Consider the following 25,003-nt stretch of genomic DNA (forward strand, 5'->3'; position numbering starts at 1 on the left):
AGAAGTAGAGGAAAACCATGTAATTAAAAGTATGGAAGAAGAATCCTCAATGAAAGTTTATGGTGAAGGAGGTCCAAGATGGCAACCCGTGCGCGCCGTATCTGATGGGCACAGGATCCAAAACTCCGAAATTGGTGAGTGTGTGTGTGTTGGGGGTGGGGGGTAGCTGAAGCCAGAACATGGACATTGGAGCTTCCTGGGTGAGAGCGGACAACCTGTAAGCTGGGCCAGTTTGGATCCAGGTCACCTGTGGATGTCTCCCGGGTCTGAGAGTGGCGAATATTCACCCCCCTGCACTTCCCCTTGCACCAAGCACAGGTCTCCCTGCTCAGAGGAAGTGGCAGTGGTTGCCCCAAGCTCATGCTCAGTGGCTGAGACAGCAGAGTCACTGAGGCAGCTACTGTACAAGCCTCCCAGGTCTGTGATTATGCTGGGCAGCAGCTGCCCCAAAGAGGTCCAAAGAAGAGCCTCCATGTTGGGTAACTGAGATGGCACAGGCAGCTGCCCCAAGTATGGGTCGCCCTGCCCAGGCGTTCAGGGCAACTGCACATGCACATTTGTGCCTGTGAATGGTGCCAGCACCCCCACCTGCTCTTCTGCTCCCCCTTCCAAGCATCAACACACTGTAGCACCCTGGCCTTCAAGGCACACTTCAACCAGTCCTGCTGAGACCTGATAGGCTAGGTCAAATAGAAGGGTAGGAGGACCTCCACATCAGTGGACTAGAGAAGGGGGATAGGAAGAGAAGAGGGAGGGGGAGTGGGATTGGGAGGTGAGGGAGGGGCCTACAGCCCCTATCAGAATCACACCAGAGTTCTCAACCGAAACTAAGAAAGCCAGAAGGACTGGGCAGATGTCATGCAGACTCTGAGACCACAGATGCCAACCCTGACTACGATACCCAGCAAAGCTTTCAATCAACAAAGATGGAGAAAACAAAATATTCCACGACAATATCAACATTTTTATCTACATGGCAACCCAGCCCTACAGAAGATACTAGAAGGAAAACTCCAATCCAACGAAATCGACTACACCCAAGAAAACAAAGGATATAGATAACTTCACAACAAGGAATGAAAAGTAAGCAATCATTGAAACACAGTAATACTACCAACTCCACAATAAAAGAAACTAACACTCATTGGTCACTATTATCTATCAACACCAAGGGACTCAACTCTCTAATAAAAAGACACAGACTAACAGAATGGTTGGGTAAACAGGATCCAACATTCTGCAGCATTCAAGAAACACAACTCTGCAACAAAACACTACCTCAGAATAAAGGGCTGGAAAAATGTTTTTCAAGCAAACAGACCCAGAAAACAAGCTGGAGTAGCTATCCTAATATCAAATAAAATAGACTTTCAACCATAATAATCAAAAAAGATGAGGAGGTGCACTTCATTCTCATCAAAGGAAAGATCCACCAAGAGGACATCACAATCGTGAACATCTATGCATGAAATTCAAGTGCACCTGCATTTGTAAATGAAATATTAGTAAAGCTTAAATCACACATCAACACCTTAATATTGGGAGACTTCAACACTCCACTCTCACCAAAAGACAGATTATCGAGACAGAAGCTAAATAGGGAAATAATGATAATTACAGAGGTCCTAAATCAAATGGACCTAATAGATGTCTACAGAACTTTTCACCCAAACTCAAAAGTAAACCTTCTTTTTAGCTCCTTATGGAACCTTCTCAACAACTGACCATATCAGGCACAAAGCAAACCTCAACAGATACAAGAAGATTGAAATAATCCCTTGTATCCTATCAGACCACCATGACCTAAAACTAGACCTCAACAACAACAGAAATAACAAAAAGCCTAAACACACATGGAAACTAAACAACTCTCTACTCAATGACAGCTTGGTCAGGGAAGAAATGAAAAAGGAAATTAGAGACTCCCTAAAATTCAATGAAAATGAAGGCACAACTTACCCAAAGCTATGGGACACAATGAAAGCAGTGCTAAGAGGAAATTTCATAGCACTAAGGGCGTCCAGAAAGAAGTTTGAGACATCTCATATAAGCAATTTAATGGCACACCTAAAAGTCCTAGAAAGAAAAGAAGCAGACACACCAAAGAAGAGTGGCTGGCAGGAAATAATCAAACTTAGGGACAAAATCGATGAATTAGAAACAAAGAGAACAATTCAAAGAATTAATGAGACCAAGAGCTGGTTCTTTGAGAAAATCAATAAGATAGACAAACCCTTAGCAAAACTAACTAAAAGGCAGAGAGAAACTATCTAAATCAGCAAAATCAGAAATTAAAAGGAGGACATAACGACAGACACTGAGGAAATCCAAACAATCATTATGTCTTCCTACACAAGCCTATATGCCACAAAATTTGAAAATCTAATTGAAATGGGCAATTTTCTTGATATATTACATCTACCAAAATTAAATCAAGATCAGGTAAATAGATTAAATAGTCCTATATTCCCCAAGGAAATAAAAGTAGTCATCAATAGTCTCCCTTCCAAAAACAAAAACAAAAAACAAACAAACAAACAAAAAACAAAAAAACAAAACAAAACAAACAAACAAACAAAAAAACCCAGGGCCAGATGTTTTGGGTGCAGAATTCTACAAGACCTTCAAGGAAGAGCTAACTCCAATTCTCTTCAAACTATTCCACAAAATAGAAACAGAAGGAATATTACCAAACTCATTCTATGAGGCCATACTGACCTTGATATCTAAGCCACACAAAGAACCAACAGAAAAAAGAGAACTTCAGACCTATCTCTCTTAAGAACATGGATGCAAAAATACTCAATAAAATACTTGCAAACTGAATCCAAGAACACATAAAAGATGTCATCCACCATGACCAAATAGGCTTCATCCCAGATATGCAGGGGTTGTTCTATATACAAAAATCCATCAATGTGATAATCACATATACAAACTGAAGGAGAAAAACCACATGATCATCTCCTTAGATGCCAAAAAAGCATTTGAAAAAATTCAACACCAATTCATGTTTTAAGTCTTGGAGAGATTAAGGATAGAAGGCACACACCTAAACACACCTAAACAATACACAGTAAGCCTATAGCCAACATCAAAAGAGAAACAAATCAATCCCACTGAAATCAGGAACAAGACAGGGCTGTCTACTCTCTCCGTATCTCTTCAACATAGTACCTGACGTCCTAGCTAGAGCAGTAAGATAACTAAAGAAGATCGAGCGGATACAAACTGGAAAGGAAGAAGTCAAAGTATCACTATTAGCAGACATATGATAGTATACATGAGCGACCACAAAAATTCAACCAGAGAACTTATTCAGCTGATAAACACCTTCAGCAAAGTGACTGGACACAAAATTAATTAAAAAAATCAGTAGCCCTCCCGTATACGAAAGACATAAGGGTTGAGAAAGAAATTAGGGAAACAGCATTCTTCACAATAGCCATTAACAACACAAAGAAGCTTGGTGTGACTCTAACCAAGCAAGTGAAAGACTGGTTTGAAAAAACAAAACAAAACAAAACAAAAACAAAAACAAAAAACTTCAAGGCTCTGAAGAAAGAAGTTGAAGAAGATATCAGAAGATAGAAAGATTTCCCATGCTCATGGATTGGTAGGATTAACATAGTGAAAATGGCCATCCTTCCAAAAGAAATCTACATATTCAATGCAATTCCCATCAAAATACCAACACAATTCTTTACAGAACTTTAAAGAACAATTCTCAATTTCATTTGGAAAAACAAAAACAAAACAAAACAAAAAACAAGAATTGCTAAAACAACCCTGTACAACAACAGATTGTCTGGAGGTATCTCCATCCCTGATCTCAAGCTGTACTACAAAGCAATAGTAATAAAAACTGCATAGTACTGGCATAAAAAAAGAATTGTGGATCAATGGATTCAAAGAGAAGACCCAGAAATAAATCCACACACCTACAGATACTTGAATTTTGGCAAAGGAGCCAAAACCATACAATGGAAAAAAGACAGGATCTTCAACAAATGGTGCTGATCTAACCGGGTGTCAATGTGTAGAATAATGCAAATAGATCCATATTTATCACCCTGCACAAAACTAAAGTCCAAGTGGATCAAAGACCTCACCATAAAACCAGAATCAGGAAACAGCCCAGATATCCCTCGAGTGATGAATGGATGTAGAAAGTGTGGTCCATTTACACAATGGAATACTATTCAGCAATTAAAAACAAGGAAATCATGAAATTTGCAGGCGAATGGTGAGATCTAGAAAAAGATCATCCTGAGTGAGATATCCGAGAAGCAGAAAGATACACATGGTATATAGTCACTTATAAATGGATAATAGATATATAACATAGGATAAACATATGAACAGCTGTACAGCTAAAGAAACTAAGCAAGAAGGAGAACCCTAGGTATGATGATCAATTCTCATTCAGAAAGGCAAACAGGATGAACGTTGGAAGAAGGAGAAAACAGGAAGCAGGACAGGAGCCTAACACAGACAGACTCTGAAAGACTCTACTCAGCATGGTATCAAAACAGATGCTGAGACTCATAGCCAAACTTTGGGCAGAGTGCAGGGAATCTTAGGAAAGGAGAGGGAGATAAAAGACCAGGAAGGAGGGTATAGATCCACAAGGAGAGTAAAAGAACCAAAAAATCTGGGCCCAGGGGTCTTTTCTGAGACTGATACTCCAACCAAGGACCATGCAAGGATATTACCTAGAACCCTTGCACAGATGTAGCCCATGGCAGCTCAGTCTCCAAGTGAGTTCCCTAGTGAGGGGAATAGGGGTTGTCTCTGAACTCAGTGGCTGGCTGTTTGATCACCTCCCCCTGAGGTGGGAGCAGCCTTCCCAGGCCACAGAGGAAGTCAATGCAGCCAGTCCTGATGAGACCCAGGGTCAGATGGAAGTGGAGAAGGACCTCCCAGTGGACTTTGGGAGAAGCATGGGAGGAGAGGAGGGAGGGAGGGAGAGAGGGAGGGTGGGATTGGGAGGGAATGAGGGAAAGAGCTACAGGGATAAGAAATGAATAAATAGTAATTAATACAAAATTAATTAATTAAAAAAGAACTTTTATGTTGAACCAGTCTCTACTTTCGGTGTCAATAAAGATGAATAAGTCAATGCCTTGCTTTACAGGAACTTTCAATATACTAGAAACCAGGAAAGAAATAAGCATATGGTTATTATAGCTTCAATATTTTCTATCAATAAAAATATATCATAGCGTGGATTTGGAATCATTTAAAGTGAGTGGGCTTTTTCATTTTTGACTCAAATGCCTTGTTTGTCCAGTTCAGTGTGGATGGGAAGGAGATGATGTTCGCATTCAAGGATTGACCTAAGTAATTTTCAGCAGTCTGGATGAACCCCAGCTTTTAGGGAACATGGTTGACAGATCAGGAATTACAATCTTAAGGAAACCTCCCTCTCCCTCCTCTAGAAGCTGACAACTGTCAATAGCTCCTCAGCTAGGGGTAGGGCTGGTGCGTAACTCCAACTCCATGCTAGACTGCTGACTGGTTTGACCTCACACAAGCCTTCCGGAAATAACCACAATTGCTCTGCGTTCCTAAGTGCAGGGATCCAGTCATACCCAGAACTTACAGTTATACCATGGTCCTCCCTGACCTGTAGCTCTTACAGGGTTTCTGACGTGGTTTCATGATATTCCTTGAGCCTTGGCAGAGGAGAGGATCTAAGGAAGCTCATGAATATATGGCTGAACAAATACACAGACACACACGCACTGCCGTTCTCCACTCTTTGATCAGCCATTCAATTTTCCAAAACTGAATTTCTCTTTTTAATTCCTATCATGCCTCATAACTTAAAAGTTAATTATTAAACAGTCATTTTTTTAACTTTCATACATTCATATGGCCAAAATGAGATAGACGGCTATTTCTACTTGGTAGAAAAAAAATTAAGTTTTTTTAAAAAAAATGTACAATCAGATTATTTCATATCACAATTTAATTAAATAACAGGCCATTCAACTGAAATGTTTTAAGTAGTAATTTTATTGAAGATAAGATATGTAATGTCAGCCTTGGTAAACTAGATTAAAAAAAACTAGATACATTTAAATTATTTAGTCAGGGATTTACAATAGTATATATACTCAGGTGATGAAGATATATTTTGGATAAGTTTGGTCTGAAATTCTTCTACATATTCCTTAAGCAGAAACTCAATCCCCTATTGCTAGTCAGTGGCCCCACAGCACAGCATTTCCCTCAAGAACAACAACAGGCAGTGTTTCTACAGATCAATCCAGAAGAGAAATGACAGTGACAGAAATTCGTGGTACATATGGAAGGCTGGGCAGAGCAAATTAGGTAAATCTACCATCATGCTGGTAAAATTGTATACTTGGATAAATATAATAACTTAATTTTTTGGACTAGATTACATCTGCTTATAATCTCTATTCAGTAGAGACATAGTAATCTCTGTCAGACCATAACATATTTCAGCTGGCCTTGTACCTCTCTAATTAAGAACAATTCTTGCTAGAGAATTCAAGATCCTGCAACACTCAGCACTCTTCTCCATTCATCCATGGTCCTGTCTCCTTATTCTCTTCCTCATGGGTTTGTTCTCTCATATGCATCTCTAACTGTCTTTTTTCAAGTCTTTATGTTTGGATGAAAATGTCTTCAATTATATGTAACATAATCCATATTTTGACTATGATTTTTTTCTGGTGATGTAGGAGATTAATAAATATTATTAATTAAAATGAGCATTAATAAAATATTACTAACTTACAGTGATGAGTTTTCAGAAGATCTGGAGCTTGTAAAAGGGTGCTTTGGGTGTCAGAAAGAACTAGAATGTGTCTTCCAATATCTCCTCCTTGAAAGCACTAAGTGTGAGTTTCTGGATGAGTGGCACATATATCAGAAAGGCTGATGAAAGAATTGATCTGCTGGCCGGCTTGTCCTGATGGGCTGCCGCCAGCAATGTGCCAAAGGTCTCTGCAAACATCCATCATACTTGACCTTTCAATCACTGAGGTGGATTCAAGATTTGAAATATGCATTTCCATGTTTTCAAATGGCACAGGCCTAGAAGGGTAACAGATCGCTAATGGAGGTTAACCATTCAAATTTTGAAAGGATTTGATAGATAAAATGGTGAATCCAAATGAACATTATCACATTAAATGTCAGTGATGTAAATGCCAACATCTGTGGTTCTAAACCAATATTTAATTTAAATACCTATAGATATACAATCAAACACAATATCCATATGCAATGAATTGTGCCAGCATTTTGATTCTCACCTGTCATTGTGTATTATTTCACAGACAGGTTAATTAACCTCTCCTGCTGTGTTTTGCTCTTGTACTCTGTACTTTGCTGTTTTTTTTTTTTTTTTCTTTTTCTTTTTCTCTGAGAACTGAGGTTTTTATCAGGCTGAATAATTTATTCTTGACAGTACCATCATCTCCACTACATAAATGTTACTATGCATTGAATATTCTCTGCATTCTACATCATAGACTGTTTAGCAGTAGATCATCAGGTTTGTCCAAATTATAACGTAAATATTATAGTTTGATTTCTAACTTTATAGGTTTGTAAATAGAAGACAGCCTTACAGGAAGCCAGAAATGTGTCTCTTATTACACATCAGATCTTTATGCACACAACATATTGTCAAAATTTAAGGAGAAGGCTGATTATTATTTCTTTTTAATTTTTGTGATTGGCAATTGCTTTGATTCTACTATGTGTTATTCTATTACTTCCATACTTAGGGGAGTTAAAACATCATTAAATATATAATCAGTTTACAGCATTGTCATTTATTCTCCTAAGTGTCATCAATTCTTCATACATAAAACACTTAAAGAAGTAAGTGTCAGTAAAACATAAAGGGGGAAAAGAAGACACAAACTTTTATTAAGTGGTGGTAAAAGTGGAAGACATGACTATTGAAATCAGTTTTGTCTGCCTCTCACTCCTGACACTGACAATTGTAGGAATCTCAGGTACCACAGATGGTGATTCCTGACTGACACATTTGCAAGACCCAATGAATGGACAACATATTTTAAATGACTGACATCAATGTTATTTCCCTCCTCCAGCCACCACAACACTGTATAAAAATCATCACAGCATCATAAAGAGAATTAAAAAGATAAACTATAGTTAATTCACATGGAGATGAAACTCTTTACGACTTGGCATGATGAGCTGTGTGACGAGTCATGAGGTAGGAAAGAGGAATATGACTTGGGCTCCGCAAAGCTGGAAAGTAAGTCCAAGCTCTCATCAGAAGCTCAGCAAGACTGCTCCTGACAACCTAAATCCAGGAAAGCCTTCCAGATCCTGGAACCCTGCACTCTTAGGTACTTCAGCGTAGTTACACTGACGGACACAAAAGGAGCGGGGTGGGGGTGGGGGTGGGGGGCAGGTCAAGGTGTTCTTCCAAAGAGGGAGACAGAAACCCAGAATATGAACAAACGTTTACATGAGAGCAAAAGGCTGGTTACCACCAATGCTGTGGGGTCAGCATAAAAGCAAGGCCTGCCTTTGTTAGGTTGCTGGGTATTAAAGCCAATGTTCCTGCCAAGCACATCACATGGAACCCAAAGCACTGCCTGGATCAGCATCTGTTAAGTCTTTCTCTAAAGTCTTTTTTTTCCCCACACCTCCACCTCTACCTGTCCCTCTTACGTCTCTTCCCAAAAGAGAGTCACCTTTCTTTCTTCCTCCCTGTCAACTGATAGAACCAGTGGTTGCCAATTTCTTTTAATTTCTTTCAGCTCCCTGGTCTAAGGATTGTCTGTCCACAGTTTTCGTAACCATTCATGAAAGCGTATTGTGCCACCTTAGTAATTGTGTGTATGTGTTTGTGTGTGTGTGGTGAGCGTGCACACATGCGTGTGTTTGTGTATGCACACATGGGAGGGCTGCTTGATCAAATGGGATAAAACAACAGTTAGATGTAAAATGTTTGATGTAAGACAGGGAATTCATGGGTATTTCTATATTTATGATTACCCTAAAGAGTAGTCAGTTCTGGAGGATCAGTGTTGACTGGGTTCTCTTTCATCCTGGACACGGGGGTGGGGGTACCCATGAGACATGTATGAGATATTGTGCATCAGCAGTCTCTGTTTCCACCTGTCTCTAAGAACAGATCGAGCTTTTCTGTGGATAATAAGGACTGGGTATTAACACAGGGTAATGGAGCTGGACAAAATAATTCTAAGTCCCTTAAGGGAAGAAGCCATTTTTTTCCACTACCATTTCTGGCACTGCTAAAAACACAGTGGGACTCTTAGATTGAATAAACCAGAAATCCCTTTACTAAGAGAGTGAGATTTTCACACGGCAGCACTCACATAACTTCTTCAACCCTGAAAGATTTCAATTCTGAAATGCCTTATAAGGCCTGTGGTTTGGGGCTTTATAATTATGATGTGGGTCATTAATCTTGTAGCCTCCTTTTTTTATTATCTCTGAGATTGAGACAGAGTTTTTGTTACAGATTGCTAGCCTGTAGCAGTGAGTTGGGGAGATGAGACATCCCTGAGACAGATAACAAAGAAAAATGGGTAGCAAATTGGAACAGATTAGGTAGTTCCACAGTACTGTATTAAACAAGCCCTTCTGAGTACAGCTGTCAGACCTCTCATAGCATGCTCCTTCCATTTTTCTAGGCACCAAAAAGACTTAGCTGTTAAGGGGTTCATGTTGTATGTATGTGTGTGTTGTAGGTGTGAATCTGTCTGTTTCTGCCTCTCCCTCATTTCCCTCTCTTGTTCTCATTAACTATGTATTTCCAAGTCCTAACACTTAATGTACAAACAACCTACGGTTTGTTAATGAATACACATCATTTCTAAAAGGCTACTGCAAGCCTGTGGAATGAAAATGTGATTTTAAAATTGATGGAGGTTATAGGAAAGAGAGCCAGGAATCATTATAATAAGTAATAAGCCTAAAATGTGCTGATGTGGAATGTTTTCATTAATTCACCTTTGAAGTTCATATACGAAAAGTTCATATACATATATGAAATTCAAGGATAATATATTAATGATACATTAAAATCCGATTCCATCAACAAACTATTTCAATGGCATTTCCTAGTTCTGTAATGCTAGATAGACCTGGAAATTGAGTTCTTATTTATAGAAAAAAAAAGGCAACTTATTTTTCAAAGCACTAGCTATGGTATTCTATTACAGATAATTTAAAAATAAATACAAACCAATTGCCTGTCATAAAGCTCCAGATTCTTGTTTTCAAAAAAGAAAGTTTGGTTTTATAATCATTTGAAAAATAATATCATATCAGCAGCAGCTAATATGTGAAGGAATAAGCACGGCTTAGATGCATTCTAATTTTACTCTGAAATATATAAAAAAATGCATGGTTCCAGGTATTGTAATTCTCATGATAACGTCAAAGAAACATACTACTGCAGATTGGAAGGATTATGCCAGAGAAATTTAATAACTTTCATCATATGTGATTCAACCCAAGAATACATGCTGCAAGCTCCAGACACTCAACCAACATAATCAAGAATATAATTAGAACTACAGCCAAGAAGAGAATCATAATTTACATAAAGGAAGAACTAATATCCAAAGACATTGAAAATACATCGAAAATCAAGCTTTCTCTCACATAAACACTGTTTTATGGGGGCATTGGTGAAAACGGGCTTTAGCAGGCCGAGAAACCAATCACCAGGTAAGGCTGGTTACTGAACAAAGACAGGTCTTCAAGGTCATTTGAGAGACAGATTATCTGCAGTTAGGAGAAGATGGCTGGGGACCTTTGTGAAAGTCTGTGATGTATGTGACAAATGAGATGAAAAGGAAAAACAGGTGCCACATATGAACACGAAGAACATTAGAAATTAGTCCCCGTCAACTTCACTCCCTGTCCCAATAACTTCATGTGCATTTGGTTTTGCATTGTTGTGGTAGTTACGCAATTTTTTTTTGCTTCATAACAATGATATAAAACTGAAGGATATCAATTAATATTACTATTTCCCACTGAACCAAAGTAAGCAGATCCCTGTTGATAATAACCATGAGGGTTTTTGCACATTGTTCATGCTACGACAAATAAATATCAATATTGCCTATGAGATATGTGAGATTTAATGACACTTGACAAACGCGGAAGTGATGGTTAGCAGAGCTATTTTACTTTAAAATAATTTGTGTTTATTGAAGTAGTTTTCCTTATGAAGTCAATTTCTTTAGTCTGGAAAACACACACTGTCATTTAATTTAGATGCCTCGTTTAATGCTGTATTCTACTTCTTATTACAGACTTTGAGTTAATTGTATAGAAAATATTCCCAAACAAAGTCCTAGATTAAAAATCTTTGTTTAATAAAGCATGAAGAAGTAGGAAAATAAGAGTGTCAGATCGGAGGACCTACTTTTGAGATGGATTTTCTTTTGCGCACTTTTCTTCATTCCTGTTATTTCTTTTATATATTTCCTTTACTTGTATTTTAAATAGAACTTTAAGAGAAATGTCACTGCATAATTTCTTCTCCACTTTTTTCTTCCCTGCTTAAAAAGAGCACCTACAATTGGCAAAAGACTCACCCCTAAATAGAACATAATTTGTTCTTCCCCGTCAGGGAATGAAATAAGAGATGCATAGAACTCCGAACAATACTCTAAGTTCAAAAGCTCCTTTAGTAGGTTACCAGCTTGATCTCCTTATTCTGCTTCACCAAGTTCCCTCTGTCTGTACCCTCCCACGTAGCCATCAGTCTCCCCACCATCTCTGCTGAAAACACCAGGAAGAAAGTGGTTTAGAGACAGGCCAACAACTAGGAAAACATGAGAGGGACGGTATGTGTACAACCGTCAAAGTTATCACTGAAAGGGGACTGTTCCAGTGTCTTCACTTAAGGGTTCAGATGATTTGTGAGCAGCTTTCATTCCTTCAAAGTGTTATGGAAATACTAAGAAGCTGGAAGGAACGGAAAAGGGACAGAAAGATCTAGAAATACTCCTACATCACTGGAGTCACTTTCACTGGAGGAAGACAGGCATGCACACAGTGATGAAACCTGGGATGAAGGGTTGCAGGGCAGGACAGACTCACTTATTCCCACGCTCTGAACAAACCAGAAGGGACAAAAGAGAACAACACTGACTAATAGCTGTCGTTCAGTTCACACAGTTGCTGGGAAACACCACATATGTGTTCTCTAAAACCTGTGCTTCTTTTAAAAGAAAATAAACTTCATGTTGCCTGACAAATCCTTTTATTTATTAATATCTAATTTGAACCAAAGTGTGTCCTTTTTGCAGCCATGATGAATCTTTTGCTTTACGAAATATAACTGTTTTTTTCTTTTGAGATTGTAAATTAATTACAAGGCTTCTTCTTGCCCTTTCCTCCTTCCAAGGCCCTGCCATATACCCCTCCCCACATTCCTTCATATTTATGGCCTTTTTTCATCAATTTTATTGCATGTATATACATGTATATTTGTACATACATGTATTTATTCCTAGATATAACTCATTGAGTCCACTTGTAATCACATCACAAGGATGACTGCAATATCTTTATCTCACGTGCCACAGGACGACGAATTGGTGCAATCCTTCCTGGAGAGGACCCACTTTCCTGATCCCAGCCTTATTCAGCCGACTGTAGTTATTTGTGTAAGAACTTAAACTGTTTTCATTAAGCTGTCATTTTTATTGTAATCTTAATTCTTCCAGCGTTGTAATTGTATGAATATTCACAAATATAAGAACGAATAAAATTTTCTAGTGGGGATATAAAACACTAAATAGTTGTGTATCACCAAAGATATCTGTTAATCAATTCATCTACTATCATTTGTTGACTATTTGTCATTCGAACATTTGACTATTATTTAAAAGCCAATAAAAGTACTCTTCAAGACAGGAGAATCACAAGTTTCAGGATTAGCATGGTTGATGAGACCCTGTTTCAAAACAAAAATAGACAAACACAATTTTAAATTAAAAGTTAAATTAAAGTAAATTAAAACTATGATGCCTAATGTTCAGTTTTAGAGGAAACAGAAATATTGTGTTCAAATTAATATAAACCCTGCAGTGTATGTTTCATACAAGGACTTTCTAATCAGATTCCAGCACAGAAATCTTACAGTTAATGCGTGTTACATAAGACTGCCTTCAAAGTATTAAAAATGCTTCATTATGTGAAATTTGTGAAAAATCTATTATACAGTCCTTTTCAGAAAGCTACATCTTGGATTCGTGTGAATTTACTTATGCTTTCCAATTTGTTTTACATTTTCTCCCTAATTTAAAATCTGAATTTAAAATATTTCTGAAAATCATGTAATTTGATTGCACATATGCATTTACATAAGTTGGATCTGTCTATACTCATCTTGATTACATTTTAATTGTATGTCAAAGTCCAACACTAAAATACTACATCTATTTCATGTAAATAATATCAACAGTGTAACAAGAGTGATATTGTAATCCATCTAGTGCAATTCTATTTTCAGGATTGATTCTTTTCTGGCTCAAGAAATTATTTCATGTGAAATATGTCCAATGTTTGGCGAGGGTGATTATTAAGGAATATGAGGCCCTGAAAATAGAATAAAAATCAGCAATGAAAGTTGTTTTTAGCATCTTGTTTAGAGAAATGATGAGTGAAGGAATTCTGCTTGTGATGGTGGTGCTATATACATGTCAATCTCCCATTAAAATCCTGTGGTACGATGGCATTCGGTTCTGGAAAACAATTAAGCTACGTGATATATCTGGAAGGTCTGTATCATTTCAAGTTGTTTTAATAGGTACAACAGGCCTTTTGTTACATTTCAATTATGCTTCAAATCAGTGTCAACAAAGAACGTTTCTTTCAAATATTTTCCAAGCGTAAAAGTATACATCGGTTATATTTTACAAATATTTTTTAGTAATCATTTTTAGAGAGAGTTCAGGATTGCTTTGAATATCCTAGGAGTGTTGAGCCTGTAATACAAATGTTGGTTTGTTTTTTTTGTTTTGTTTTTTGTTTTTTTACATTTCTTACATAAAGGCCTAATAATTGATTGGGATTACATGGGATTAATAGATTGCTTTTGGTAAAATGGACATTTTCACTATATTCATTTTACCAATCCATGAGCATGGGAGGCTTTTCTTTTCTTAATCTTTTGATAGCTTCCTAAATTAATTTTTGAGTTCAAGATTTTATTGATGATAGTCTTGTCTGTACATTTGTGAATGGATACTTTCCCTGGTTTTCTTTTCAATATAGCTGACATTTGTATATATGAAAGTTGGTGATTTTACGTTTTAATTCTCTATCTTTCTACTCTCCTGACAATATTTATCAGCTCTAAGAACTTTTGGTTCAGCTTTAAGTTAGGTTTTTTCCATTTTATTTATATCCACAGATATCCATTAATATTTGGTTAGGTCAATATCTATTGCTCTGTTTTTATTTAAAAAACTTTTTTTCACTCACAATTTTTTAAAACTATTTTATTCACAATTTATTCATTATATATCCCGATTGAAGCTCCCTCTCTCAACTCCCAAAGCCCCACCCTCCATACCTATGTCCCTATCTGCTTCCCCTAGTCAATTAAAAGGGGGGAGGTCTTCACTATTGTCATCTGCCCATAGCATGTTACATTTCTTCAGGACTGCTTGGATCTTCTTCTTATGGCCTGTCAAGGCTGCATCGTCAGGAGCAAGTGATCAGAGAGCAGTCAACTGAGTTCATGATAGAGGGAGCCCCCGCTCCCCTTACTCAGAGATCCACATGGAAAATGAGCCGCCAATCAGCCACATTTGAGCAGGGGGTCTAGGTTCTCTCCATGCATGGTCCTCAGTGCATCAATCTCTGCAGAGCCCACTGATCTTAGAACTTTTGGTTTTGTTGGCCTCCTATAGGGCTCCTGTCCCTTCCATGTCCTCTAATCCCACCCCTCTCTTCCTCCATAAGACCTCCCTGAGCTCTGCTCAAAGATTGACCTTGAGTCTCAGCGTCTGCTTTGATCCACTATTGGGTAAATTCTTTCAGAGGACCCTCTGTGGGGTCTTTAGATATCATCTGAAAACAAGGAAAGTACTTTATCACTTACATACCCCGTTATTTCCTTCTTTTGGCTTATCTCTCTAAGACGGGAAGCACTATTTTGAATTACTGACTAGAAATGGAAAGTGTCCTTGTCCTATTCCTAATAATGGTGGGAATGCTTTTAGTTTTTCTACATTTATCATGATGTTGATTATAATTTTGTCACTGATGTCCTATATTATGTTGAGGTATTCTCCTTCCATCATTATTCCCTCCATGTCTTATATTAAGAAGGGATATTGTGTTTCATCACATGTCGTATTTCTGCATTTAATGGCAGGCTCACAAGATAATATATATATATATTATATATACATATTATATATACAATATGTATATTGTATATATATATACATATTATATATAATATATATTGTCTATATATATTGTCTCTTTCTCTATATATATATATTGTCTCTGAGACTACTTATGAGATGGACAACTTGTTGATTTACATCTGATGAGCCATGCTTTCATGTCTGGAATCAAATCTCAGGAAAAACTAATTGTGTGGAATATGATCCTGATGACTACCTTAAAGCATGGGCAAACTTCCATGTCAAGTAGAGGAAAGGAACTACTTCTAAATTAGAAAACTCGGCTCATAAAGCTGGACTATAAGCATAAACTTACTGAAAATTCTGAGCCACTCGTATTTTTTTGTTTGTTTGTTTGTTTTTTGTTTAGTGTTAGTCACAATCACAGAGTATCAGGACACAGTTGTGGTTAAGCTTCACTGGAAAGAGATCTAAGCATGCTTATTGGCAGGACAGGTAACAAGAAAAGCAATTAAGCACATAAGCCTAACTAGAATGCAATGGATCCCTAAAATTACATGAGAGCATATTTAGAAGCTTTTGAACATGGGCAGACATATTCTCCATTAATATTATCTCTTAAAACTATTTTTTCATTAATAACAAATATAGGAACCAAACTACATAAGAATTGTGGACTATATTGTGAAAAACAGGAGCGGCAAATTATATCCATATTACATTTCCAGTACTTATTTCCCGTTTGAGACAGGGGGAGTGAAAGGAGGAAAAATTGTGGTTAGGAGGTTTATGAAAAAAAGAACATATTTTAATAAAAAAATTAAATTACTATTACTATTTTCTTTGAATTCTTAATTTCAATTCATAATTGAAGATTTTTCACTTTAAAATTTTGTACTTCAGTGATATTAGTTATATTCACAATTTTGTGTAATGACTGCTAAGTACTTTTTTTTTTAAATCTAAAAAAACTTCAGTTATGAATGACCTAAAAAGCAGCTCCCATTTGCTCTTCTCCTTGGGTCCTGGGCAGCTACACTGTATATTTGATTTCTTCAAATATGATTACTGCAAATGGACTATATCAATGGGTTCAGAATCAGTGGGATCATATGGTATTGTTTTTTGTTTTGTTTTGTTTTGTTTCATTTTTTCTTTAGCACAATTAAGGTACAAAAAATAATATTTAAACAATAGTTAATTCATTATTTTCAGATCTAATACTATAAAGTGGAAGGAATGATTTACCATCTATAGATGTGTAAGTAATAACATTTTGACAAAAATCGATGGCTAATCTGTAAAGGACCACTGATTATGAACCCATTCTGAATTTTTAATTTTTGCATCTGAAAATTTTGCATGCAAAACAAAAAGTGTAGTCACAGTTGCCTAATTATAGGCACAACCATCCAAATTAGCCCTCCAAAAGAACAGCACAAAGCGATGCCATCTGTGAATGTGTGCAAACCCCACAGACTTTTTCTGCTTTAGGCCCTGTTAAAGGGGTGGGCAGATTTCCCTCTGGCTCTGTCTCAGACTTTTACTATTACATGATCTCCTTTATTCCTTAAAGGATAGTTATTCTGACAATATGAGACTCAGCAGGTCTTTCCCTCCTCCAACTAGTATAATATGCCTTATATAATATGCCCGTATTAGGGATCATCCTGAAAACAATACTCGTGTCTAAACCACATCTTCATTGTTAGCACAAGTAGATTTAAAAAAAAAGAAAAGAAAGAAAGAAAAGAAAAGAATTACACATGAAATTTTATCTGGTAGGTAACTTGAAAGCTACAAAGACAAAAATCTCATACAAATTTCTGGTTAAAGATGACAAGAAAATTATGTTAGTCTACTTTCATAAAAAATGGTTTTAGCCTTTTATTAAAAACACAGCTGTCAGTTTTGAACAAATACATTCATATTTCCCCATTATATTATTAAGGCCATCATGAAATTTAATAATTGTCCCTTGGAGTTTGATTTTCCATAAAAGCGTCATAACACAATCAGCACCATTGCAAATAATTACAGAACTATGTGGAGACAGTTATGATTTCAGGTGGGAAATATATAATAATAGATGAGAAATTTAAAACCCAGGTTAATACTTGATAATGATTCAGTTCTCATTCAAATGTCAGTAATAATAAATGTGTGACAACAAAGCCTGCTTTATAAAAATGAAAGAGATTCCAGACAGAATCATCGGCAAAGGGTTTAATGATAGTTCAGCAACTGTTTGCTTATCATTTCATCATATTAAACACTATTGATCTGATAAATCCTCTCAGATAGAAACAGCATGATATTTTTAAGATATAAAGAATTCAGTAGTTTATTTCCGATTAAAAATTAATATGGTGAAAGTGTTTCTTGTATGTAAAGTCTGTAGGTGACTCGTGTTGCATTATTGTGAATTTTTATAAAATATTACCAATAGGGCACTAGGAAGAAATTAAGGTCTAAGAATTCTGAAAGAGAGTAATCAGAAGAATGATGTCGGCCAGAAATTACAGCCGATGGAAGAAACTACTGAGCTTTTGAATGGACTCAGATGTCAAAATAGCATTCGTGGCAGGTGGAACTAGATGTTTACTGTAACACCACATTAATACCTTCATTACCTTGATAACATTACTAAAATATTCCAAGACATCACGGAGGGTAATGTGGGCTGTTGAGGCGCTCCATCAGGTACATGCTAGACCTCAAGTTTGATGACCTGATTTTAATGCCCAAGCCCTACAGGATGGAAGAAGAAAACTAATTCCCAAAGTTGCCCGCTGACCTCTAAGCATTAAGCGTGGCGCACATACAGATAAACAGAAACACACACACAAGTAAATTAGAAAGAAAAAAAGGATGGTGGTATAATGCTACTCACATCCGGAGCTTCCGTTCGTTGACACCAGAGTCATGTTGGAAGGCCATGGGTTCCGCACGATGTCTTGCCAGTGTATGGTGTCAGCATAACACAGGAATTTGTTCTGGTCTACGTAGAGCCCGCCATTTAGAATTTCTGTATCAGATGAAAAGTATCGGGATAAAAAGTGAATAGACTGTAATAAAAATAAATAAATAAATAGATAGATAGATAGATAGATAGATAAGAAAAATGTTAACCACCAGAACGGCACTATTCCAATTATTTTTGATACTAGACACATACTAGGAGCCAGCGTGCTTCTAGAAAGATTTTCATTGACCTTGATTTCTAGGGTCAGATAGAAGGGGAGTAGGTCCTCCTTTATCAGTGGATTAGGAAAGGGGCATAGGGGGAGAAGAGGAAGGGCAGGAGGGATTGGGAGGAGAAAAAGGAGAGGGCTACAGCTAGGATACAAAGTGAATAAATAATATTTTTTTTTAAAAAACCTCAAAACATTGAAAAGCACAGTCCAAATCTATAAGTAATTCTTATATGCATAAAAACCCTCAATATTTTGACAGATATTTTTATTTTCCGTGACTTAACCATGAATTTGAGATAACAATATATGAAATATTTCTTAATCTGCTACTTTGTTTTACTATTACACATTAAGTATTGAATGATAACTAATATTTTATTTCATTTAATAATAATATATTTCAGAGTATGAACTAATTAGTACTTAATCAAACTCTTGTTATTTTGTTTTTTCTTTGATTTTTTTATTAAAATAAATTTCCAAAAAATGTCATGCTACAACCACAGACTGTGAAAAGTCTCAAGACTTTTGATACATACTTCCAAAAATGCTTTTCTTAGGACTAATTCAATTTGATGTTTACTAGAGTTCACACATTATTAATTAGTGTAAAGTAAAAAATAAAGTTAACCATTCTATTACAAAATATTCTATGTCATCTAAAATATTATCAATAGTTTTGTCAATCATTAAGAACAACTAAAAACAAGACATTATTTAATTCCTTTTTGGCACTGGAACCTGGAAATGAGATAAAAATCCATGAAAGCTACTTTTTACTTGATTTCCTATTACACTATCAATAGTCATTAACTAAAGTATTTCCCATCCACAGGGTTTGAGCACATACTCAGTCCTTCAGATAGCTTTCAAGTTACCCAGAAAAAATGAAATATTCCCACTGGAAAAAAAAAAACTATTTTAAAGAAATTAATTAGACATACATAACACCATCTTGCCTATTATCTATTATACTTTCACTCTATAATCCAGTATACAAACTTATCTTTATTCCATGATAATTTGGAAAGTTCTCAACTACAATTACAAAATAAGACGAACAAGGAACTGTCTTAAAACAACCCCCCCCCCAAAAAAAAAGAGAGTGCGAAGCTGTACAGCTGCTATACAAGATGTCTATGTCATACCACACCTGTTCTGATGTGAAGGCAGAATAAGACAGGAAGGGAAAGAGAGGACTCTCTAGTGAATGCCAAGAGATGAATGGATAGAGAAAATGTGTTGTGTATACAAGCTGGTATTTTGTTCAACTATGAAGAAGAATAAACTTACGACATTTGCTGTAAGCTCTGCTTGAGACTATGATATTCAATGAGATGTCTAAGGCAAGAAGATAAATATCAATTTTTTTTCTCTTTTATGTGAAGCTTAGATACTATATAGGAAGACAAGAAGGGAAGCAGATGAGATTAATGGGAGGTGCTTGGAGATGAAGGGGGAATGAGAATAAAGATAACCAACGCACATGATATACTTGTATAAAATAGCAATGAAATCCATCATTATGTGTAATGAATCTATACCATTAAAGTTTACTACAAATTTTATGTATTATTTAAATTTCATTTTTTTTCCCAAAATTTCTTTCATGAGTCCTTTGTGAAAGCCTGATAAAACAACAGCTGCCATGCTACAAATCCCAACTAGTTAGAGTGTAATGGTGTGGAAAGAGGGTCGTGCTCCTTAGTAGCCTTGAGAATCATCTTTCTCGCACAGTTTTGCAAAGTATTTTAAATCTTGTTATTCCCTCTCTTTTGTATGCCTGGTCCAAGCTAAACCTTTAAGAGCTCTTTTATTTTTTATTTTATTTTTCTTTTTAGTTACATTTTGTTAACTCTGTGTCCCAGCTGTATCCCGCTCCCTCATTCCCTCCCGAACCCCACACTCCCTCCCTGGTCTCCTCCCTGTCCCTTTCCAAGTCCACTGATAGGGGGGGCCTCCTCCCCTTTCATTTGACCCTGTTTTATCAGGTATCTTCAGGGCTGGCTGCAAAGTCCTCCTCTGTGACCTAACAGGACTGTTCCTCCCCTGGGGGGGGGTCAAAGAGCCTGCCCTTGAGATCCTTTTAGAAATAGTCCTTGTTCCCCTCACTTTGGAAAACTACTTGGTTACTGAGCTACCACAGGCCACATCCGAGCAGAAGTTCTAGGTTATATCCATAGATGGTCCTTGGTTGAGTGTCAGTCTCAGAAAAGACCCCTGTGCCTGGATGTATTTGGTCCTTGTAGAGCTCCTATCCTTTCCATATCATACTAACTCCCCTTCTTTCATATGATTCCCTGCACTCTGCCAAGGGTTAGGTATGAGTCTTAGTGTCTGCTTTGAAACACTGCTAGGTAGAGTCACAAATCACTGCTAGTTAGAGTCTTTCAGATGCCTTTTGTGGTAGACTTAAGAGCTCTTTTAAACCAGTGTGAAATGAATGAATAAAGGAATATGTAACAGCACAGGAGTATTTGCGGATGTACAATTGATGGCACATCCAAAGAATCTTTGGATATATAAAATGATCAAGATTAATTTGCATATTTCAAAGAGTTCCACTTTCAAACTCAGTCCCATTCTCATCATCAATCTTTTCATTTCCTGTTGGCTCCCCTTTTTGAAAGAGGAGGTAAAAAGAAACAAAAAAAAATAGCTCATCTTTCCTTTTCTAAAACCTAGCTCATTATTTTTCATGAGTTAACCATCCAACCTTCCTCAGAGCAGATGGAAGATGTAGTGAGGATTGGAAAATGGTTTTCTGTATTAACATTTGGTTTTATGTTTCTATGTGAAAATGTGTGCAGGTCTTATACTAATAGATTTCTCATGAGACTCTGGATGATACTCTTCAGCTCTAAGAATGATTCTTCATTAGGTGAAAAGAAAGAGCATTCTGACTGCTCTCCAAGAAATAAAGGTTATTTTTCAGTCTACATTTGGAATAGTTCTGTGGAAAAAATAAAGATGTGAAGAGCAAGGTAATAGCTCAAACATGATGAAAAGAAACACATCAGGAGTCACATTTTAAATTAGATTGTTCACATGGAAAAAAAAAACACTTTCCATATTCTACTTTTTTTCTGAATATTCTCAAATTGAATCAGATTGTATTATAATGAATAATAATCTCACCAAATTACTTTCTTCCACATAATTAATCTACTGCTATTATTGACATTTGTTTCTTAGAAATATTACACTTCAGAGCTTCTCTTCTTTTTTAGAAAGGCATTAGAGAAAAGAGATAATAATTTTATAAGCATATAGGTTAACATTTCAAATTAATACATAATCATGGTCAATTGGATGATAATTTTGCCATGAGAGAGCTGAAAAACAGCATCTTACAGAAATTCTCATCAGGAGATTTATATATTTCTAGCTTTGAATATCAAATAGTTTCTTTGTTTTAGGTAAAATAACATTTTTTATCTTTATGATGTATATTTTCTGTTCTTTTTAATGTCAAAATCCCAAAATCAGAAAAGATAGACGTTCACTGACATCTCTAGGAATGCACTAATGAACATATGTCATATTTAAAAAAAAAAAAACTTGTCTAACAAAATATTTTCAGGAAATAATGTTATAATGGTTTTTAAATACGCTTTAAATTTCGTTTCATTTTATAACTTTATAAAAATGTAAACCATTAGCTTAGTATTGCTTGTGAGAAAATACTTAATCAGTTTTATTTTTCAAGTAAGAAACTTCTATAGTACAGTCTTGGACCTAAAGAATGTGTTAACAAAAGAGTAAGGTAGTGTTTGGGCCATAGTTGACTATGAAGGCTTCAACATATTATCAGATAGGACAAATAATTACTAGAAAAACGGAGGCATCTAGGAAGATCGTACTCTGGTAAAATACACAAAAAGCCATCTGTATTTAAATATATCTTAGTAGCTTACAGAACAGCAATGTTTTTATTCATTTTATTGAAGATTAATTTGAAAAACCCACCTGTTTTATAACAATAGATGCTTTTTTATAATTTTTTATTTTTTATATTAATCACAGGTTATTTACTTTGTATCCCAGCCGTAGCCTTCTCCTTCATTCCCTCCCAATCCTAACGTCCCTCTTTTCATTTCCTCCCTGTCCAATTCCAAGTCTCCTGATAGGGGAGGAGATCCTTTTTTTTTTCTTCATGTTTTATTATTTTTAATTTTATTTTTTTCTTATCAGTTACATTTTATTAACTCTGTATCCCAGCTGTATCCCGCTCCCTCATTCCCTCCCAATTCCATCCTCCCTCCCTCATCTCCACCCTGCCCCTTTCCAAGTCCACTGATTGGGGAGAACCTCCTCCCCATTCATCTGATCCTGTTTTATCAGGTATCTTCAGGACTGGCTGCAAAGCTCTCCTATGTGGCCTAACAGGACTGCTCCTCCCTTGGGGGTGGGGAGGTCAAAGAGCCAGCCATTGAGTTCCTGTTAGAAATAGTCCTTGTTCCCCTTACTATGGGAAACCAATTGGTTACTGAGCTACCAAGGGCTATATCGGAGCAGAGGTTCTAGGTTATATCCATACATGGTCCTTGGTTGAATGTCAGTCTCAGAAAAGACCCTGTGCCCAGATATATTTGGTCCTTGTGGAGCTCCTATCCTTTCCCCATCATACTGACTCTCCTTCTTTCATATGATTCCCTCTACTCTGCCGAAGAAGGTTTGGTTATGAGTCTTTGTATCTGCTTTGAAAACACTGCTAGTTAGAGTCTTTCAGATGCCTTCAGTAGACTCCTGTACACAATGGAATACTACTCAGCAATCAAAAATGAGGAAATCATGAAATTTGCAGGCAAATGGTGGGATCTAGAAAAGATCATTCTGAGTGAAATATCCCAGAAAGAGAAAGACAAACACGGTATATACTCACTTATATAGACCTATAAGATATGATAAACATAATGAAATCTATACACCTAAAAATGATAATCAACAGAGCAGACATAGGGTAAGATGATCAATCCTCGTTTAGAAAGACAGAGGAGATCCTTTTTTGCAGGCAAAAGTTGGGAACTAGAATAGATCATCCTGAGTGAGGTAACCCAGAAGAAGAAAGACACATATGGTATATACTCACTTATAAGCAGATATTAGCCATATAATATAGGATAAACATAAAAAGTCTATAGTCCTCAAGAAGCTAAAAAACAAGGAGGACCTTGGGGAAGATGCTCTTAATCCTTACACAGAAGGGCAAACAAGATAGACATAGGAAGTAGGAGAAGACAAGGAACAGGACAGGAGTCTTCCACAGAGGACCTCTGAAAGACTCTTCCTACCAGGGTATCGAAGGAGATACTGAGACTCATAGCCAAATTTGGACAGAGTGCAGGAAACCTTATGGAAGAAGAGGGAGAGAGAAAGACCTGGAGGGGACAGGAGCTTCACAAGGAGAAGAACAGAGCCAAAAAACTTGGGCCCAGGGGGCTCTGTAGAGACCAAGGGCCATGCATGGAGAGGACCTCGACCCCCTGCTCAGAGGAAGCCCATAGGCTGCTCAGTTTCTAAGTGGGTTCCCTTGTAAGAGGTACAAGGGCTGTCTCTGACATGAACTCAGTGGCTGTCTCTCTGATCACCTCCCCCTGTGGGTGCAGCCTTGCCATGCCAGAGAGGAAGAGGATGCAGCTAGCCTTGATGAGACCTGATAGGCTAGGGTCAGATAGAAGGGGAAAGACCTCCCCTATCAGAGGACTAGGGAAAGAGCATAGGGGGAGAAGGAAGGTGAATGGGACTGGAAAGTGATGAGGCAGCGGGCTGCATCAGGGATACAAATTGAATAAATTGAAATAAATAATAATAAATATAAAATTGAAAAATGTCATAGTAAATTAAGAAAGACATAGATTCTTGGCCATCAATTGTCAAGGGAAATGTTTCTACAAACTTTCTTGATATATTGTATGAAAATATTTCTATCAATTTCACAAAGCAGCACTCTTATTAATAAATATAAAATGTCATTCTGTAAAAACTAAAGTATTATTCATTTATGAAAAACCCCACTAAACATTTAAAAATGGTTGTGTTTCAAGCACTTCTGACTAAATACATAGAGGTTAGTTAAAGGATGGAATAAATCATCTTAGAGAAAGTAAATACATTATGCTGTATTATGGAATTTAACTTAAAACATACACACACACACACACACACACACACACACACATATATATATATATATATATATATATATATATATATATATATATATAACACTATTTTAAACTTAAATGTAAGTGGACTAATCTTCAGGATTTAAGAAATAAGGTTCAAAACTGTCTTTTCAGTATCTATCTCTGGGTAGTCCTTGCCCAATGAACACCTTTGCTTATATGAACAAACATAAGGCATGTAATTTTTTAATTATTTTTATATTAATCACAGGTTATTTTG

The 25,003-nt window shown here is 36.6% G+C and overlaps 1 protein-coding gene across 5 annotated transcripts in view; it reads right to left on the reverse strand.

The window, feature by feature from the left end:
* Positions 1 to 25,003, reverse strand: part of Erbb4 (erb-b2 receptor tyrosine kinase 4) — a 1,096,075-nt gene that overhangs the window by 351,290 nt on the left and 719,782 nt on the right. For all 5 annotated transcript variants that reach the window (XM_060368567.1, XM_060368566.1, XM_060368564.1 and 2 more), the window contains exon 4: positions 18,292 to 18,426. In XM_060368567.1, the coding sequence (XP_060224550.1) occupies positions 18,292 to 18,426 (135 nt within the window). The remainder of the gene's footprint in view (positions 1 to 18,291; positions 18,427 to 25,003) is intronic.

Source organism: Meriones unguiculatus, chromosome 15, assembly GCF_030254825.1.
Source record: "Meriones unguiculatus strain TT.TT164.6M chromosome 15, Bangor_MerUng_6.1, whole genome shotgun sequence".
Classification (NCBI taxonomy): domain Eukaryota; kingdom Metazoa; phylum Chordata; class Mammalia; order Rodentia; family Muridae; genus Meriones; species Meriones unguiculatus.